Raw genomic sequence first — 13,863 nt, 5'->3', positions numbered from 1 at the left:
CTCAGCTGATCATATCAGGTTGACGTTTGTCACAGGTGGCAGACATCTTGCATGCCGGCCCTTCCGCTGTGACAAGGGCAAAGTTGGGGGAATTGGAATTACCACCAACCGAGCGAACCAGGAGCCAAGTGACGCAACTCTTCTTATCGTGGATTCTGCATTATCAGGTGGTACTGTTGTAGAACAAAGCCATCTACAGCCAACCCCCACATGTTGATTGGTCTGTGGGTAGCAATGCCTATAATAATCTGAGTTCTTAAACCTTCAGGCTTCTCAGTGGGGAACAGTTAGAAGGGCCCTTCTCCAGATACTCGAGCATAAATTCTGGGTGGTCATCTGTTTCAATGGTGTCTCGACAGCGATTTGGGTTGGGATTTAAAGATTCAATATACAAATGCCTGGTATCTGGCACCTATAGGGATTGATAGATGTCGGATGTAAATTTTCTGGTTGCTTGAGACTGCACATTGCTTGATTGAACAGCAAGGTGCGCCAATTTTAAACTTCCACATTTTTACTTACTTATTTTGCTAGTTGCTTGAATTCTGTACAACAGGAGTTTACTGTACTTTTAAAGTTGAGGTACAATCATTTGGAAAAATGGGTTGGGCCAGCTGAAAAATGGTAGCCCTGTTGACAGAACGAAATGGATCGATCCCAGATCAGGAGGTTGAAGTCAACCCCAAATGGACACCATGTTTCCCCCCCCCCCCCACAGGATCTCCAGCTTGGCCTCTACAGCTCTAGGAGACTGGATGCATACTGGGAGATGCTTCATTGAGCTCTGTCTGCTGCGGAGATTTTCCAGTGACAACCTATTTCAATTCCCTGCCAACACGTCTGTTCACCGTCTAATGCACTGTCAGACTGAGACCACCTGCAAATTGGAGGATCACCACCAGATGGCATTAACATCAACCTTTCTGGTTTCTGTTCACCCCCCCATCTCCCTCTCTATTGCCATCTCTTTGTTCTCTCCCCCCCCTTTCCCTGTCTCCTTTCCTCCAACTCCACATTTAGAGCCGTCCCCTCCTCTGATCAATTCTCACCTTTCATATTGATTGTCAGAGGACATACATGACATTGCATACAACCCTGAGATTCCTTTTTCCTGTGGGTGTGGCAGAATTCCCACTAATTGGGAGTGCAAGAAATAAAATGTACACAGTGTAAACATGCAAATAAAAGAACTGTGAACAGATAATGAATTTAAACAAACCGTGCAGTACAGAGACAAAAAGAAAAATCAATAAAGTGCACAAGAGTCTCTGATGGAGTTGTCGTTGAGGAGCCTGATGGTGAAGGGGGAGCAGCTGTTCCTGAACAGGAACAGGACTCGCACCAATATCTCTTGATGGCAGCAGCGAGAACAGGGTGTGTGCTGGGTGGCGCGGATCCTTGATGATTGAAGTTGCTCTCTGATAGCAGCGTTGCCTGCGATCTTCGGGGCTGTGACCACTACATATCTAATCAACACCCTTTGTCTGTTGGCCTGTGCTCCTTCCCCAGCTCTTCACTGCCTTCCCCCTGCTCCAACTTTTCAATTCAGGGGCCTACCTGCTTTTTATTCATTCCTTGAAGAACAGCTCAGGCCTCAAAGTTGGTGATTATAGCTTTACCTCGTATGGACGCTGTGAGACCTGCTGAGCTCCTCCAGTATTTCTGCATTTAAGTACATCAGAGGGCCTTTCATTTTGCAATGCCGGATCCTTACAGCTACAGAAGAGCAACAATTGGGCAGGCAACTCCACCATCCAAACCTGAAAACAAGGGTGGGGGTAGGGGTGGAGGGGGTAGATGATTCAAGCTGCTCTCCCAAGTCACTGCAGTCTCAGTTGTGAGACTACTGCACATAGTGGGCACATTTTCCAAGAGGGACCAGAATTCAACATACTTTGTAGTTGTTAAAAGCCCGAACGACATTCTAACAAGGGAAACGCAAGAGAACGAATCAGTTCACCCATTAGTCACACACCAGAAATCGTACAGGGAGCGAGAATTAAGAGGATACAATCATCCGTTTGTGTTCGGATTGCTAGTTGAAAGTGTACAGACCTGAATCTTCAGACAAATTCAGTTTGTGGGGGGAGGGGGGGGAATATCACATAATCTGGTTGTAATATGCAAACAGTTACACAATCATTTGTCTCCTTGGGGAGACGGCAGTTGGCACCACGTAATCTCCAGCCCCGACTTTGTGAAACAAGAGTGATTACACTGCAAGATTGGACCACAATTAAAAGAGCTTGTTCCAGTATACACAGCCGGGAGGGTTAAAAAAAAAAGCCAGCATATCAAATCCTCTAACTGCTCATTTAACAATTTATGGTCAAGTCCCTCCCTGCTCTTATCAACAATTGTTCCATGAAATTAATCCGCAGGCTGATTTCACAGCATTATTTGGATCAGACAAAAGTGCCAGTCTTAGTCTTGCCAGAGTTGGAAGGTTGCAATGCTGCACCAAGCACAATGGGATCATTGGTCTAGAACAGTGGTTTTCAAACTTTTTCTTTCCACCCACAAACCACCTATGCCATTGGTGCTCTGTGATTAGTAAGGGATTGTGGGTGGGAAGGGAAGGTTGAGACCCCCTGCTCGAGACCCAATTGTTACTGAAATATTTTGCTTGAGATAAATTTGGAGCTGTGACACCCTGCACATAATGAGGGACGATTAAAACAGTGGTTTTCAAACTTTTTTTTCCACCCACATCCCATCTTATGCAATCCCTTACTAATCACAGGCACAGGGATTGCTTAAGATGGTAGGTGAGTGGAAAGAAAAAGTTTGAAAACCACTGGTCTAGACTGTAACAAGAAGTGTTACCTTGTTTGGGGGTACCACCTTTTGCAAAATTTTGCAAAATCTTTGCAAGATTTTAAAATAGGCAGGCCCTCATGGCCACAGAAGGTCTCAACAATGTTTTGAATGGTAAGAAATTCTCCTTTGTGCCATTTCTCACCGTGCATCTCCCCAAATGCTATCTACCATTATTGTTTCTGGAATGTTGCAGAGTACAAGGTAAAATTCTACATGACCAGATCAATAATGGCATTGTGAAGAAAGCACATCAGTGCTTCTATTTCCTTAGGAGTCTCTGGAGACTGATCTTGTGGAGTATATCGGAAACCCTGGCAAATTTCTACAGTGTGAGGAAATGTGCTGACCGGCTCCATCACGGCCTGATATGGGGACACCAGTACCCACTGTGCGCAAAGCCCTGCAAATAGGTAGCATACACAGCCCAGGTCATCACAGGTAAAACTCTCCCCTTTCATCGAGAACATCAACAGGGAACGCTGCCATTGGAGAGCAGCAGCAGCAATCATCAAGGATCCACAGAACCCAGCACTCACTCGGTCCTTACTGCTACCATCAGGAGAGGTTTATCAGAGCCACAAGATTCACACCGCCAGGTTCAGGAAGAGCTGCTACTTCTCCACCATCAGACTCCTCAACGACAAATTCAGAGACTCATTTAAGGACTCTTACCTGTGCACTTTGATTTTTTTTTCTCTGTATTGCAGTTTGTTTACATTTCTATACTGTGTAGATTTTTTTGCCAGTAAGTGGTAGTTCTGCCATACTTGCAGGAAAGATCATCTCAGGGTTGTATGTGATGTCATGTAGGTACTCTGACAATAAATCTGCAATCATTAGGTACAGTCGAAACATTGCTGTGTTATAGTCAGTGAGCTAGGTCAACATTGAACCTGTGTGGCATACACATTCTCTCTAGGACCACATGAGTTTCCCCAGGTGCTCCATCCTCCACCCACATCCCAAAGAACTGTACGTTGATAGGCCAATTAAATTCCCAAATGTAAGCAGCTTAGGAAAGTGCAGAAAAAAAATTAATTACAAGAATAATCAGGAGGGGGAAATGATTGCTTCTTATGGACGTGGTTGACAGTTTCCTTCTAGGCTGGAGAGAAGTGGTATGGCTTATCAAGATCCTCAGAACAACCACTTGCTTTGCCTACTGCCACAAAGGAAATTGGAGAGATTCAACAGGTCAGACAGCAGCCATGGAGAGTCAACCTTTCAGGTTGGGGCGCTTTTGAGACTGAAGCAAGAAGGGGAGACAGCTAGCATAAGGGGCGAGGAGTGGACAAGGCTAACACGTGACTGGATCCTGGACAAAATGAAGGTGGGAGAGGGAGAGAGACAGGCAGGGCAGCTGGTTTGAGAGATCAGGTAAACAATGAGCTCTGTTGAGCAGCATCCGTGGTCGAAAGTAGTCAAACTTTCGGGTGAGGACCTGGATACTGTTTGACTTGCAGAGTTCCACAAGAATCCAGCATCTGCAATTTTTGGGTTTCTCTTCTGCGAGAACAGGGCAGATTGAAACAGTGGAATGTAACCAGGGTGGCAGTTCCTTAAAATTGGAAAATTCAGTGTTCAAGCTGTTGAGTTGCACACTATATCAGCAAAATATGATACCTTGTCCCTAGTGTCTATGTTTGGTCTCACCTTAGAAATAAACGAGGTCAAAAAAACAGACACAATGTGGAAGCAATGAGTGAAATTAAAATGGCTGGCAAAAAGAGTTTAGGAGTTTCACTTGCAGAAGTAAAACACGAAAGTTTGCAGACACTGGTTGAAGTAAAAACATATTGCCGGAGAAACTCAGCTGGTCAAACTTTATGTAGCAAAGATACGTCACCAAAGTTTCAGGCGTGAGCCCTTCACCAAGGTATGAAAAAAATGTTGGCAGGCACCCAAACAAAATGGTGGGTGGGAGAGGCAGAGGGAAGAACACAGTCCCACAGGTAGGAGGAAGGGCTCTGAGAGTGGAGAGGGAAAGGGAAGAGAACAGAGTAGGCTAGATGGAACCAGAGAAGTCGATGTTAATGGCCCCATAGAGAGTGTTCACGTAATTGGTGAAAATGCATTCACCCCAAAAAGGTTTTTATGGCTGGGTTGAGATAACATCAAGGCAACAATTGTATGGAACAAAGCCTCCTGGAGGTGGGTGTTGAAAGAAAACAAGTCACAACACTAATAATCATTTGACTTTATTCTTTTTAAAAAATATAGCCATGTCCTTTTGTCAGTTTTGCCATTTTCTGTTCACATTTCCAACAGCAATTGCCTAGTTAGTTAGTCAAACATAACCAAAAGCAACAGGCTTACGGAGACCTCTGAAGGTGCAGAGTTCCACCGTGAACTCTTCCACTCTGCAGCAGAAATCTTGTCGATTTCTCTTTTCAGGGAAAGCATTCCAGCTATAGAGATGAGGACAGAGGTTTAAGGGGCCCACTTCAATCAAGCTCTGGAAATAGTAACAATCCTAAAGAAGGTATAACATTTTCAATTCTTAACTTCAAAATGACTCAGTGGAGGCAGTCTGAACATAGATGGAATGAACAAATTTTTCCATCCTCAATCCCCCTGCCATTTATTTAAAAACAGAAGTTTAAAGATCCCAGTCAGCTGAAAATGAAGCAAAATACCAGAGAAACAATCAGATATGTTTGTACGTGAAAGACAGGTCAATAAACCCAGCCAGTTCGTAACTCACTAATAACCAGATGGTTCAGTCTGGGCCAGTTAAATTCATATATTTTTAAAAAAGTACACAGCACTACAGAGTGGCTAACTGGCTGAGGTAGCCGAGCTCTCTGCAAGAGAGAAACCTGTCAATTACTGCCTTAATTCAGGGTCCCAGATACCCGACGGCTCCATTTAGCAGAAGGTGGGCAGAGGAAATAGAATAAATGTAATGCACTTTTCCAGCTTACTTTCTGCTCACCTACCTCTGAAGGAAAGCTGAGAGAACTCTTATTACCATTCTCAAGTGATAGGCAGGTCACGTGGAGTTAGCACTGCAGGAATAGAGGGGGAGGAATCAGAGGGAAAATTTTAAAAAAAATCAGGAGCTCAAATATTGGTCAAGGTTTTAGTGAATTGCATTTGAACCAGCCAGCAGGGATTGCACACTGTGAGCTCCTTGCATTGGATAGAGCCTCAAAATGTCAGCCCAAATCGTCCCCTTCTCCCCATCCCTCAAGAAAAAAAATATGGAGCTGTAAAAGGTTTCTCCCGGGTACTTTCAATGAAAAAAAATTAGCACTGCATTAAACATTAAATAAAATTTTGCCTGGAGAATTTTGCAAGAGCAATTTACACAACCTTTAAACAGAAACTGGGCCTCAAAACTGCAACATCAACTGCCAAGCAAGTCTGGTCTCAAACAGCACAAACCACCAGATCCTACTCCACTTAAAAGTCAGTTTCCACCCTACAAACTCCACAACTTTCCTTTGCCCAACTTCGCAACTGGATGAAATCAACAAATGTGGGTTGATGTGGCAAGGGGATGCCTAGGAAGCTTTAGCAGAAACCAAAGTTGTTTCTTCCAAAGGTTTATGCCAGACTCCAAATGCAGAAGCTATATTCAAGATGCGTGACTGTCTAGTGTCATGTCAGTGCAGTTCGGCCTAGGCCAAAGCATCACAGTGACATCACTGGAATCGTGCACCAGCTGAGCGAAATCCCTTACTGTTTGTGCCCTATAGGAAGGCTGGATTGCAAAGTTTGTGGAAGGGGGCAAAGTCTTTCAGAAACACTTTTCTCAATCCAGGTCCTTAAAGTGTTACCAAATCAGTCAAGGTTTAAACCAGTGATCCTCAACCTTTTTCTTTCACATACCTACCTCTTTAAAGTAATCCCTGTGCCATCAGTCCTCTGCGATTAGTAAGGGATTGCTTATGGTCACATGTGAGTGGGAAGGGAAGATTGAGAATCACTGCTCTAGACCCAATTGTTAATGAAATATTTTGCTTGAGAAAAACTGCCATTGGAGTTATGAAACCGTGCACATAATGAGTCAATTAGAGAAAATTAAAACAGTGGTTTTCAAACTTTTTCTTTCCACCCACATACCACCGTAATGCTTTACTAATCACAGAGCATCTCAGGCATAGGGAATACTTAAAGTGGTATGTGAGAGGAAAGTAAAAGATTGAGAACCACTGGTTTAAATTGTAAAATTGGATTAAAATATTGATCACCATGGCAAATGCTCAAATGTCCTGGCTACGAACTGCAAGGAAAATTAAAACACTACTACCTCACCCACCTACCTCAATCACCTTGCCAAGAGGCCATAGAGAAAGCAGCCAAAGTGAATGCCTGCGCTGGAGAAAAAAAAATGTCTGGAGCTGAAATTCTCTGGATGCTCTCCCATCATCGCAGCTGGGATCCAACCAAGTCACTGCCAGTCAACCATAAGGCACGTCATATGCATCAAGAAGGCACCATTCAAATTCAGAAATGACTCTGGGCTGTCCAACCTACACAAAATATCTATCAGATGGTGACGGAGATGAACGTGTTGGATCCATTGATTACATTAAAATAAAAATACTGAAACAAATTTCACTGAGGGGCTGGGACAGAAAATTTGTTGAGGCTTTAGTTGCAGACCACACAATTGGACAAAGAATGCACTTTAACTAGTGGAAGGTTTAAAAGACACTGACAACATTGTAATGACCATTAAACAAGAGAGAAGCACAATTATTACGCTTGAATCATTTGGTGATGGAATCTGTCACCTGGGACATTTCTAGCCTCTCAGTCCAAATGAATGAAAACAAGACAAATTCTGTATAAGTCAGCCATGACAGGATTGAGAAAGCAAAATTAACCCTATCTTTTACAAATGTCGCTGATGTGAGCACAAAAGGAGTGTTGTAACAAGTCTAAAACGAAACTGGATAAAAGGAAAAAAAAACCACACAGCAGCTTCCAAACCACAAAGACATCAAACAAAACCATTTAGGCTTACAAACAGGTGACAACAAGCAGTGGGAGGTCGGCCAGGAAACTAGGCAAATAGAAAGGGAAATCATTTCAGAAATTTGTTTTATGAAGTCTTCAGCAAGATCCAGTAGATTTTTCTTCAGGATTCGATGACTGCTGGTGGGATCTGGTGTTGTGTGAAAAGTGATGAGGGATTATAAATGGGAAAAAAAAGCCAACATTCAGTTTCCATGACAACTTGCTCATTGGCAACATCTTAAGCCAGCTGGAGCAAGAGCCTCACGTTACAATCCATAATTCCCATCCATACTACGTTGGCATTGACAAGCAAATCGGCCTTCTGACAAGTACTGCAGTGAAAGAATCAGAGATACATACACCAAGGGCAATATCTCCCATTTTAATTGGCTAAAAAAAGTGTTCAACAGCTTGGCCTCCAAAATTCCAAGTGCATAAATCACAAAGATTAGAACCATTTGGGGTTCATGGGGCTATGATCCAGAGTCCTGGGCAAAATGGAGCACTACCTCACACACTCAGTAAGGCTCCACATCACCCAAGACATCTCTGGTGAGCCAGGTTTTACATCAGGAAATCTACATTGACCCAAAACCGTGCAGCAAACAAGTCAGACCTAATACCATTGCAAAATGTAGAAGTCGCTTGGGTTTTCCAGAACTGCTTAAAAGAACCATTAAATAACCAATTAGTTATTTCTTTAAGAAACAGTTTTGAACAATGCCTCAAAACAGAGTTGGTTTCAACTCTTGTTGAGTTGGTTTAAACAAATAGGCAGGCGATCTGAAGGATTCCATCCCTGCCTGAAATTATTTTGATTGCTGACTGGACATTTAAATTTATTTTTCCAGTTGTGGGGCGGGGGGAAGGAAAGGATATGGTTACCTGTTAAGTGGATTTCACTCCACCCCCCCCCCCCCCCGCCCCCACCACGTTAGTACAAAATAAACAGAAGAATTAAAAAATTTGGATTAAAAACTGCTGGAAGTACTCGGCAGATCAATCAGCATCTGTGGAGAGGGAGCTGGGGAAGGGAACTGCCAGAGTTTTAGGTGGTGACCCCAGATCATTCCTGATGCGGGGACTGAACCCAAGATGTCAACAATTCTATTCCTCCCTGCAGATGCAGCTTGACCAGCCGAGTTCCTCCAGCAGTTTACTTTTCTTTCTCTTTTTGAGATTCTAGCATCTGCAGTTCTTGTGTTATAGTTCTGGCCTTGGATAGAATACCAAGGTTTTTAAATAAATTCAGTCAAGGTGGAGCTCCAGCCTTCCCAGTACAGATATAGTGAAGAGACCCAGTTAGGCTGTTTAAAAAAACAATGAATGCATGTTGAAAAGGAGAAAGACATACAAGTTAGGACAAAGGTAGTTCTTTCAACTCTGCTTTACACAATGCTTTAACCAGAAAAATATACTATAAAGTTTAAACTTTTCCTTCAGCTCAAAAAGTTACAGAATCAACTTGCAAGCCAGTCTTTTGTCATACATCATCTTCCATGCTACACGTAGTGCTTAGATTGCCATGAGTTTCTGGCCATTAAAGCTCTTCCTTCACAAGAAGTACTCTGTAGTGTTGGGGGATGGAGGTAGGGGAGGAAGGGGCATTTTGGGGTATAATGGCAGGCAGGTCAGGCAGGTAGGGGAGCAGGAATTAAAAGGTGCTTTTATACTTCCGATAGGGTTTCTGAAAGTCTCCGGTGTTGAGTCGGGGTCGAGGCAAGTCACCAAACATCTCTGTTCCATCTGTCACACTCATGGCTAAGGCTTTCATGCTGGCAGCAATCTTGTCCAAGTCTGGTGAAGGCAACTGAAGGCAAAAATAAAGTCTGTCAGGGGCTTTTTATGGTCAACTTTCAGACAGGGTCTGACATAGAACACAATAGCACATTACAGGCCCTTCAGCCCTCAATATTGTGCTGACCTCTATATTCCTACCAAAAAATAAATAAACCAGGGGTGGCCAATCTTTTAATTTTTAAGGTAGACATACACACATTTCAACCCATGAGTACGAACCGGGGGTGTAGGTTCATTGGACGACACGGACTTGTGGGCTGGAATGGCCTGTTTGTTACCATGGGCTGGAATGGTCTGTTACTGTGCTGTATGTCTAAATTAAAAACGTTGACCACCCTGGTCTCCCTTCATACCTCATAACTCTCTTTTTCTTTAATCCATGTGCCTGTCTCTCTTAAATGCTCCCAATATCGCCCTGGTAAGGCATTCCAGGCACCCGCTACTGTGTTTAAAAAAAACTCACCATGATGTCTCCCCTAAACTTCCCTCCCTTCACTTTGTACTGATATCCTCTGGTGTTTTGCAATTTCTGCCCTGAGAAAAAGGCGCTGGCTGACACCCTTATCTATGCCTCTCAGGACCTTGTAGATCTCTCATCCTCCATTCCAAAGAGAAGTGTCCGAGCTCTGCCAACTTTGCCTCACAAGACTAATTTCCCAATCCAGGCAACATCCTTGTTAATCTCTTCTGCATCCTCTCCATAGCTTCCACATCCTACCTATAATGAGGCAACCAAAACGGAGCACAATACTCTAAATGTCACCAGAGATTTGTAGATTTACAATATGACCTCTTAACTCTGGAACTCAATCCCCCGACTAATGAAGGCTAGCAATCCATTCTGCCTTCTTAACTATCCTATCAACCTGCACAGCAAACTGGAGAGATGTTATAGATTTGGACCTCAAGGTCTGTCTCCATTCCTCCATACTGTTAAGCTGTTAAGCATCTGAACATTAACCCTGTACTCAGCCTTCTGGTTTGACCTTCCAAAATGCATCCCCTCACATGTACCCAGATTGAACGTCATAGAGACCCACCAAACCCAAGGTCAGCGATTAGTTAAAAAGACAGGATCTATTTGAGATATCCAGCATCACTGACACATCACTTTCCCTCCTCATCCGTCCATGATCTATTTGATGTCCCATAGGCAGATGACAAATGATATGAGCAACTTTCTATCTTTAAATGTGCGGTATCCCCAAGCACTTCATAATAGAAGCTAAGCAGGTCACCCAAGGAGTTACAGGGAAGGCCAAATGAAGTCATCATCAAACAGTTTCTTAATTGATAATTTGTTTTATTTCTTTCTACATGAATCTTCTTCCAAATATTGAGTAGATGATGTAATACTGGAGAACTTCTATGTTGTACCAATTTTTCATCCCATTTATATAATATGTGTTCAGGTGTCTTTTCCCCTATTTTATCTAATTCTAATCTAGTCCAATCTGGCTTTTCCCTTGTTTGATAAAAATCTGATAGGTATCTTAATTGTGCGGCTCTATAATAATTTTTAAAGTTTGGCAGTAGTAAGCCTCCTTGTTTATACCATTCTGTTAATTTATCTAGTGCTATCCTCGGTTTCCCCCCTTTCCATAAAAATTTCCTTATTATTTTCTTTAACTCCTTGAAGAATTTCTCTGTCAGTTGTATTGGCAATGCCTGAAATAGGTATAATATCCTTGGAAAAATGTTCATTTTAATACAGTTTATCCTTCCTATTAGTGTTAATGGTAAATCTTTCCAATGCTCTAAATCATCCTGTAATTTTTTCATTAGTGGATAATAATTGAGTTTATATAGCTGGCCGAGATTTTTGTTTATTTGTACACCTAGGTATCTTATTGCTTGCATTTGCCATCTAAATGGTGATTCTTTCTTAAATTTTGAGAAATCCGCATCATTCATAGGCATTACTTCACTTTTATTTACGTTGATCTTGTAACCCGACACTTCTCCATATTCCTTCAATTTCTTATATAATTCTTTTATTGATAGTTCTGGTTCTGTTAAGTATACTATAACATCATCCGCAAATAAACTGATTTTATATTCCTTGTCTTTTATTTTTATCCCTTTTATATTATTTTCTGTTCTTATCAATTCTGCTAGTGGTTCTATAGCTAACGCAAACAATAAAGGTGATAGTGGGCATCCCTGTCGTGTTGACCTGCTTATGTTAAATTGCTTTGATACATGTCCATTTACTGTCACTTTCGCTAATGGTCCCTTATATAATGCTTTAATCCAATTAATATACTTCTCCGGTAAACTGAATTTTTGCAATACTTTGAACAAATAATTCCATTCTACTCTGCCAAAGGCCTTCTCTGCGTCTAAAGCAACTGCTACGGTTGATGCTTTATTCCCTTCTACTGCATGAATTAAATTAATAAATTTACAAATATTGTCTGTTGTGCGTCTTTTTTTGATAAATCCAGTTTGGTCTAGATTTACCATTTTCGGTACATACTCTGCTAATCTGTTTGCTAATAATTTAGCTATTATCTTATAATCTGTGTTAAGTATAGATATTGGTCTATATGACGCTGATGTGAGTGGATCTTTCCCTTGCTTTAGTATTACTGTAATTATTGCTGTTTTACATGAATCTGGTAAGCTTTGCGTTTTATCAATCTGGTTGATTACTTCCAGGAGGGGCGGAATTAATAAGTCTTTAAATGTTTTATAGAATTCTATTGGGAATCCAGTAATTTTTTATTATCTCTTGTATTTCTACTATTCCAAATGGCTCTGTTAATTTATTTTGTTCCTCTATTTGTAGTTTTGGTAGTTCAATTTTAGTTAGAAATTCATCTATTTTCCCTTCTTTCCCTTCGTTTTCAGTTCGGTATAATTGTTCATAGAATTCTCTAAAGTTTTCCTTAATTTCTTTTGGATTATATGTAATTTGTTTGTCTTTTTTCCTTGATGCCAATACCATTTTCTTAGCTTGTTCTGTCTTAAGCTGCCATGCTAGGATTTTGTGCATTTTTTCCCCTAGTTCATAATATTTCTGTTTTGTCTTCATTATATTTTTCTCCACCTTATATGTTTGTAGTGTTTCATATTTTATTTTTTTATCCGCCAAAATTCTCTTCTTTTAGTGATATCTTCCTTCATTGCTAATTCTTTTTCTATATTTACTATTTCCCTTTCCAACTGCTCTGTTTCCTGATTATAGTCCTTCTTCATCTTGGTTATATAACTTATTATTTGCCCTCTAATGAATGCTTTCATTGCATCCCATAGTATAAACTTATCTTCCACTGATTCCATATTTATTTTAAACTACATTTTAATTTGTTTTTCAATAAATTCTCTAAAATCCTGCTTTTTAAGTAACATGGGGTTTAATCTCCATCTATACATTCTTGGAGGGATGTCCTCTAACTTTACTGTCAATATTAAGGGTCGGATAGTATTCTAGCTTTATATTCTGTTTTTTTTACTCTATCTTGCATACAAGCTGATAATAAAAATAGGTCTATTCTTGAGTATGTTTTATGTCTAGCCGAGTAATATGAATATTCCTTTTCCTTTGGGTGTTGTTTCCTCCATATATCCAAAAGTTGCATTTCTTCCATCGATTTAATTATAAATTTGGTTACTTTGTTCTTTCTGTTAATTTTTTTCCCAGTTTTGTCCATATTTGAATCCAAATTCAGGTTGAAATCCCCTCCTATTAATATGTTCCCTTGCGTATCTGCTATCTTCAAAAAGATATCTTGCATAAACTTTTGATCTTCTTCGTTAGGTGAATATACATTGAGTAGATTCCAAAACTCCGAATATATCTGACATTTTATCATTACATATCTCCCTGCTGGATCTATTATTTCCTCTTCTATTTTAAATGGCACATTTTTACTAATTAATATAGCTACTCCTCTTGCTTTTGAATTATACGATGCTGCTGTTACATGTCCTACCCAATCTCTCTTTAATTTCTTATGCTCCAATTCAGTTAAATGTGTTTCTTGCACAAATGCTATATCAATTTTTTCTTTTTTCAGTAAATTTAGCAGTTTCTTCCTTTTAATTTGGTTATGTATTCCATTAATATTTAAAGTCATATAGTTCAACGTAGCCATTTTATACTTTGTTTATCTTCCCTTTCCGTTTCTCCATCATTACCTTTCCTTCTTATCCATTTCTGTTTTCTTGTTTTGAATCCTTTATAAGACAACATTCCTAAAACATCAAACATTTTCCTTATTCTCCTATTTAAAACTTCTTTAGCCCCAATCCCCCCTTCCCCTCCTGAGT

At 40.8% G+C, this 13,863-nt stretch overlaps 1 protein-coding gene across 1 annotated transcript in view; it reads right to left on the bottom strand.

Moving 5' to 3' along the window:
- akt1s1 (AKT1 substrate 1 (proline-rich)) overlaps nt 1-13,863 on the bottom strand; it is a 46,095-nt gene that overhangs the window by 19,225 nt on the left and 13,007 nt on the right. Inside the window, exon 4 of the mRNA XM_069912978.1 lies at nt 9,462-9,598. Within this exon, the coding sequence (XP_069769079.1) occupies nt 9,462-9,598 (137 nt within the window). The remainder of the gene's footprint in view (nt 1-9,461; nt 9,599-13,863) is intronic.

This window comes from Narcine bancroftii, unplaced genomic scaffold (genome assembly GCF_036971445.1).
Source record: "Narcine bancroftii isolate sNarBan1 unplaced genomic scaffold, sNarBan1.hap1 Scaffold_282, whole genome shotgun sequence".
NCBI classification, from domain to species: domain Eukaryota; kingdom Metazoa; phylum Chordata; class Chondrichthyes; order Torpediniformes; family Narcinidae; genus Narcine; species Narcine bancroftii.
The sequence above is the reverse complement of the archived record's forward strand: the minus strand, read 5'-3'. Positions and strand labels throughout refer to the sequence as shown.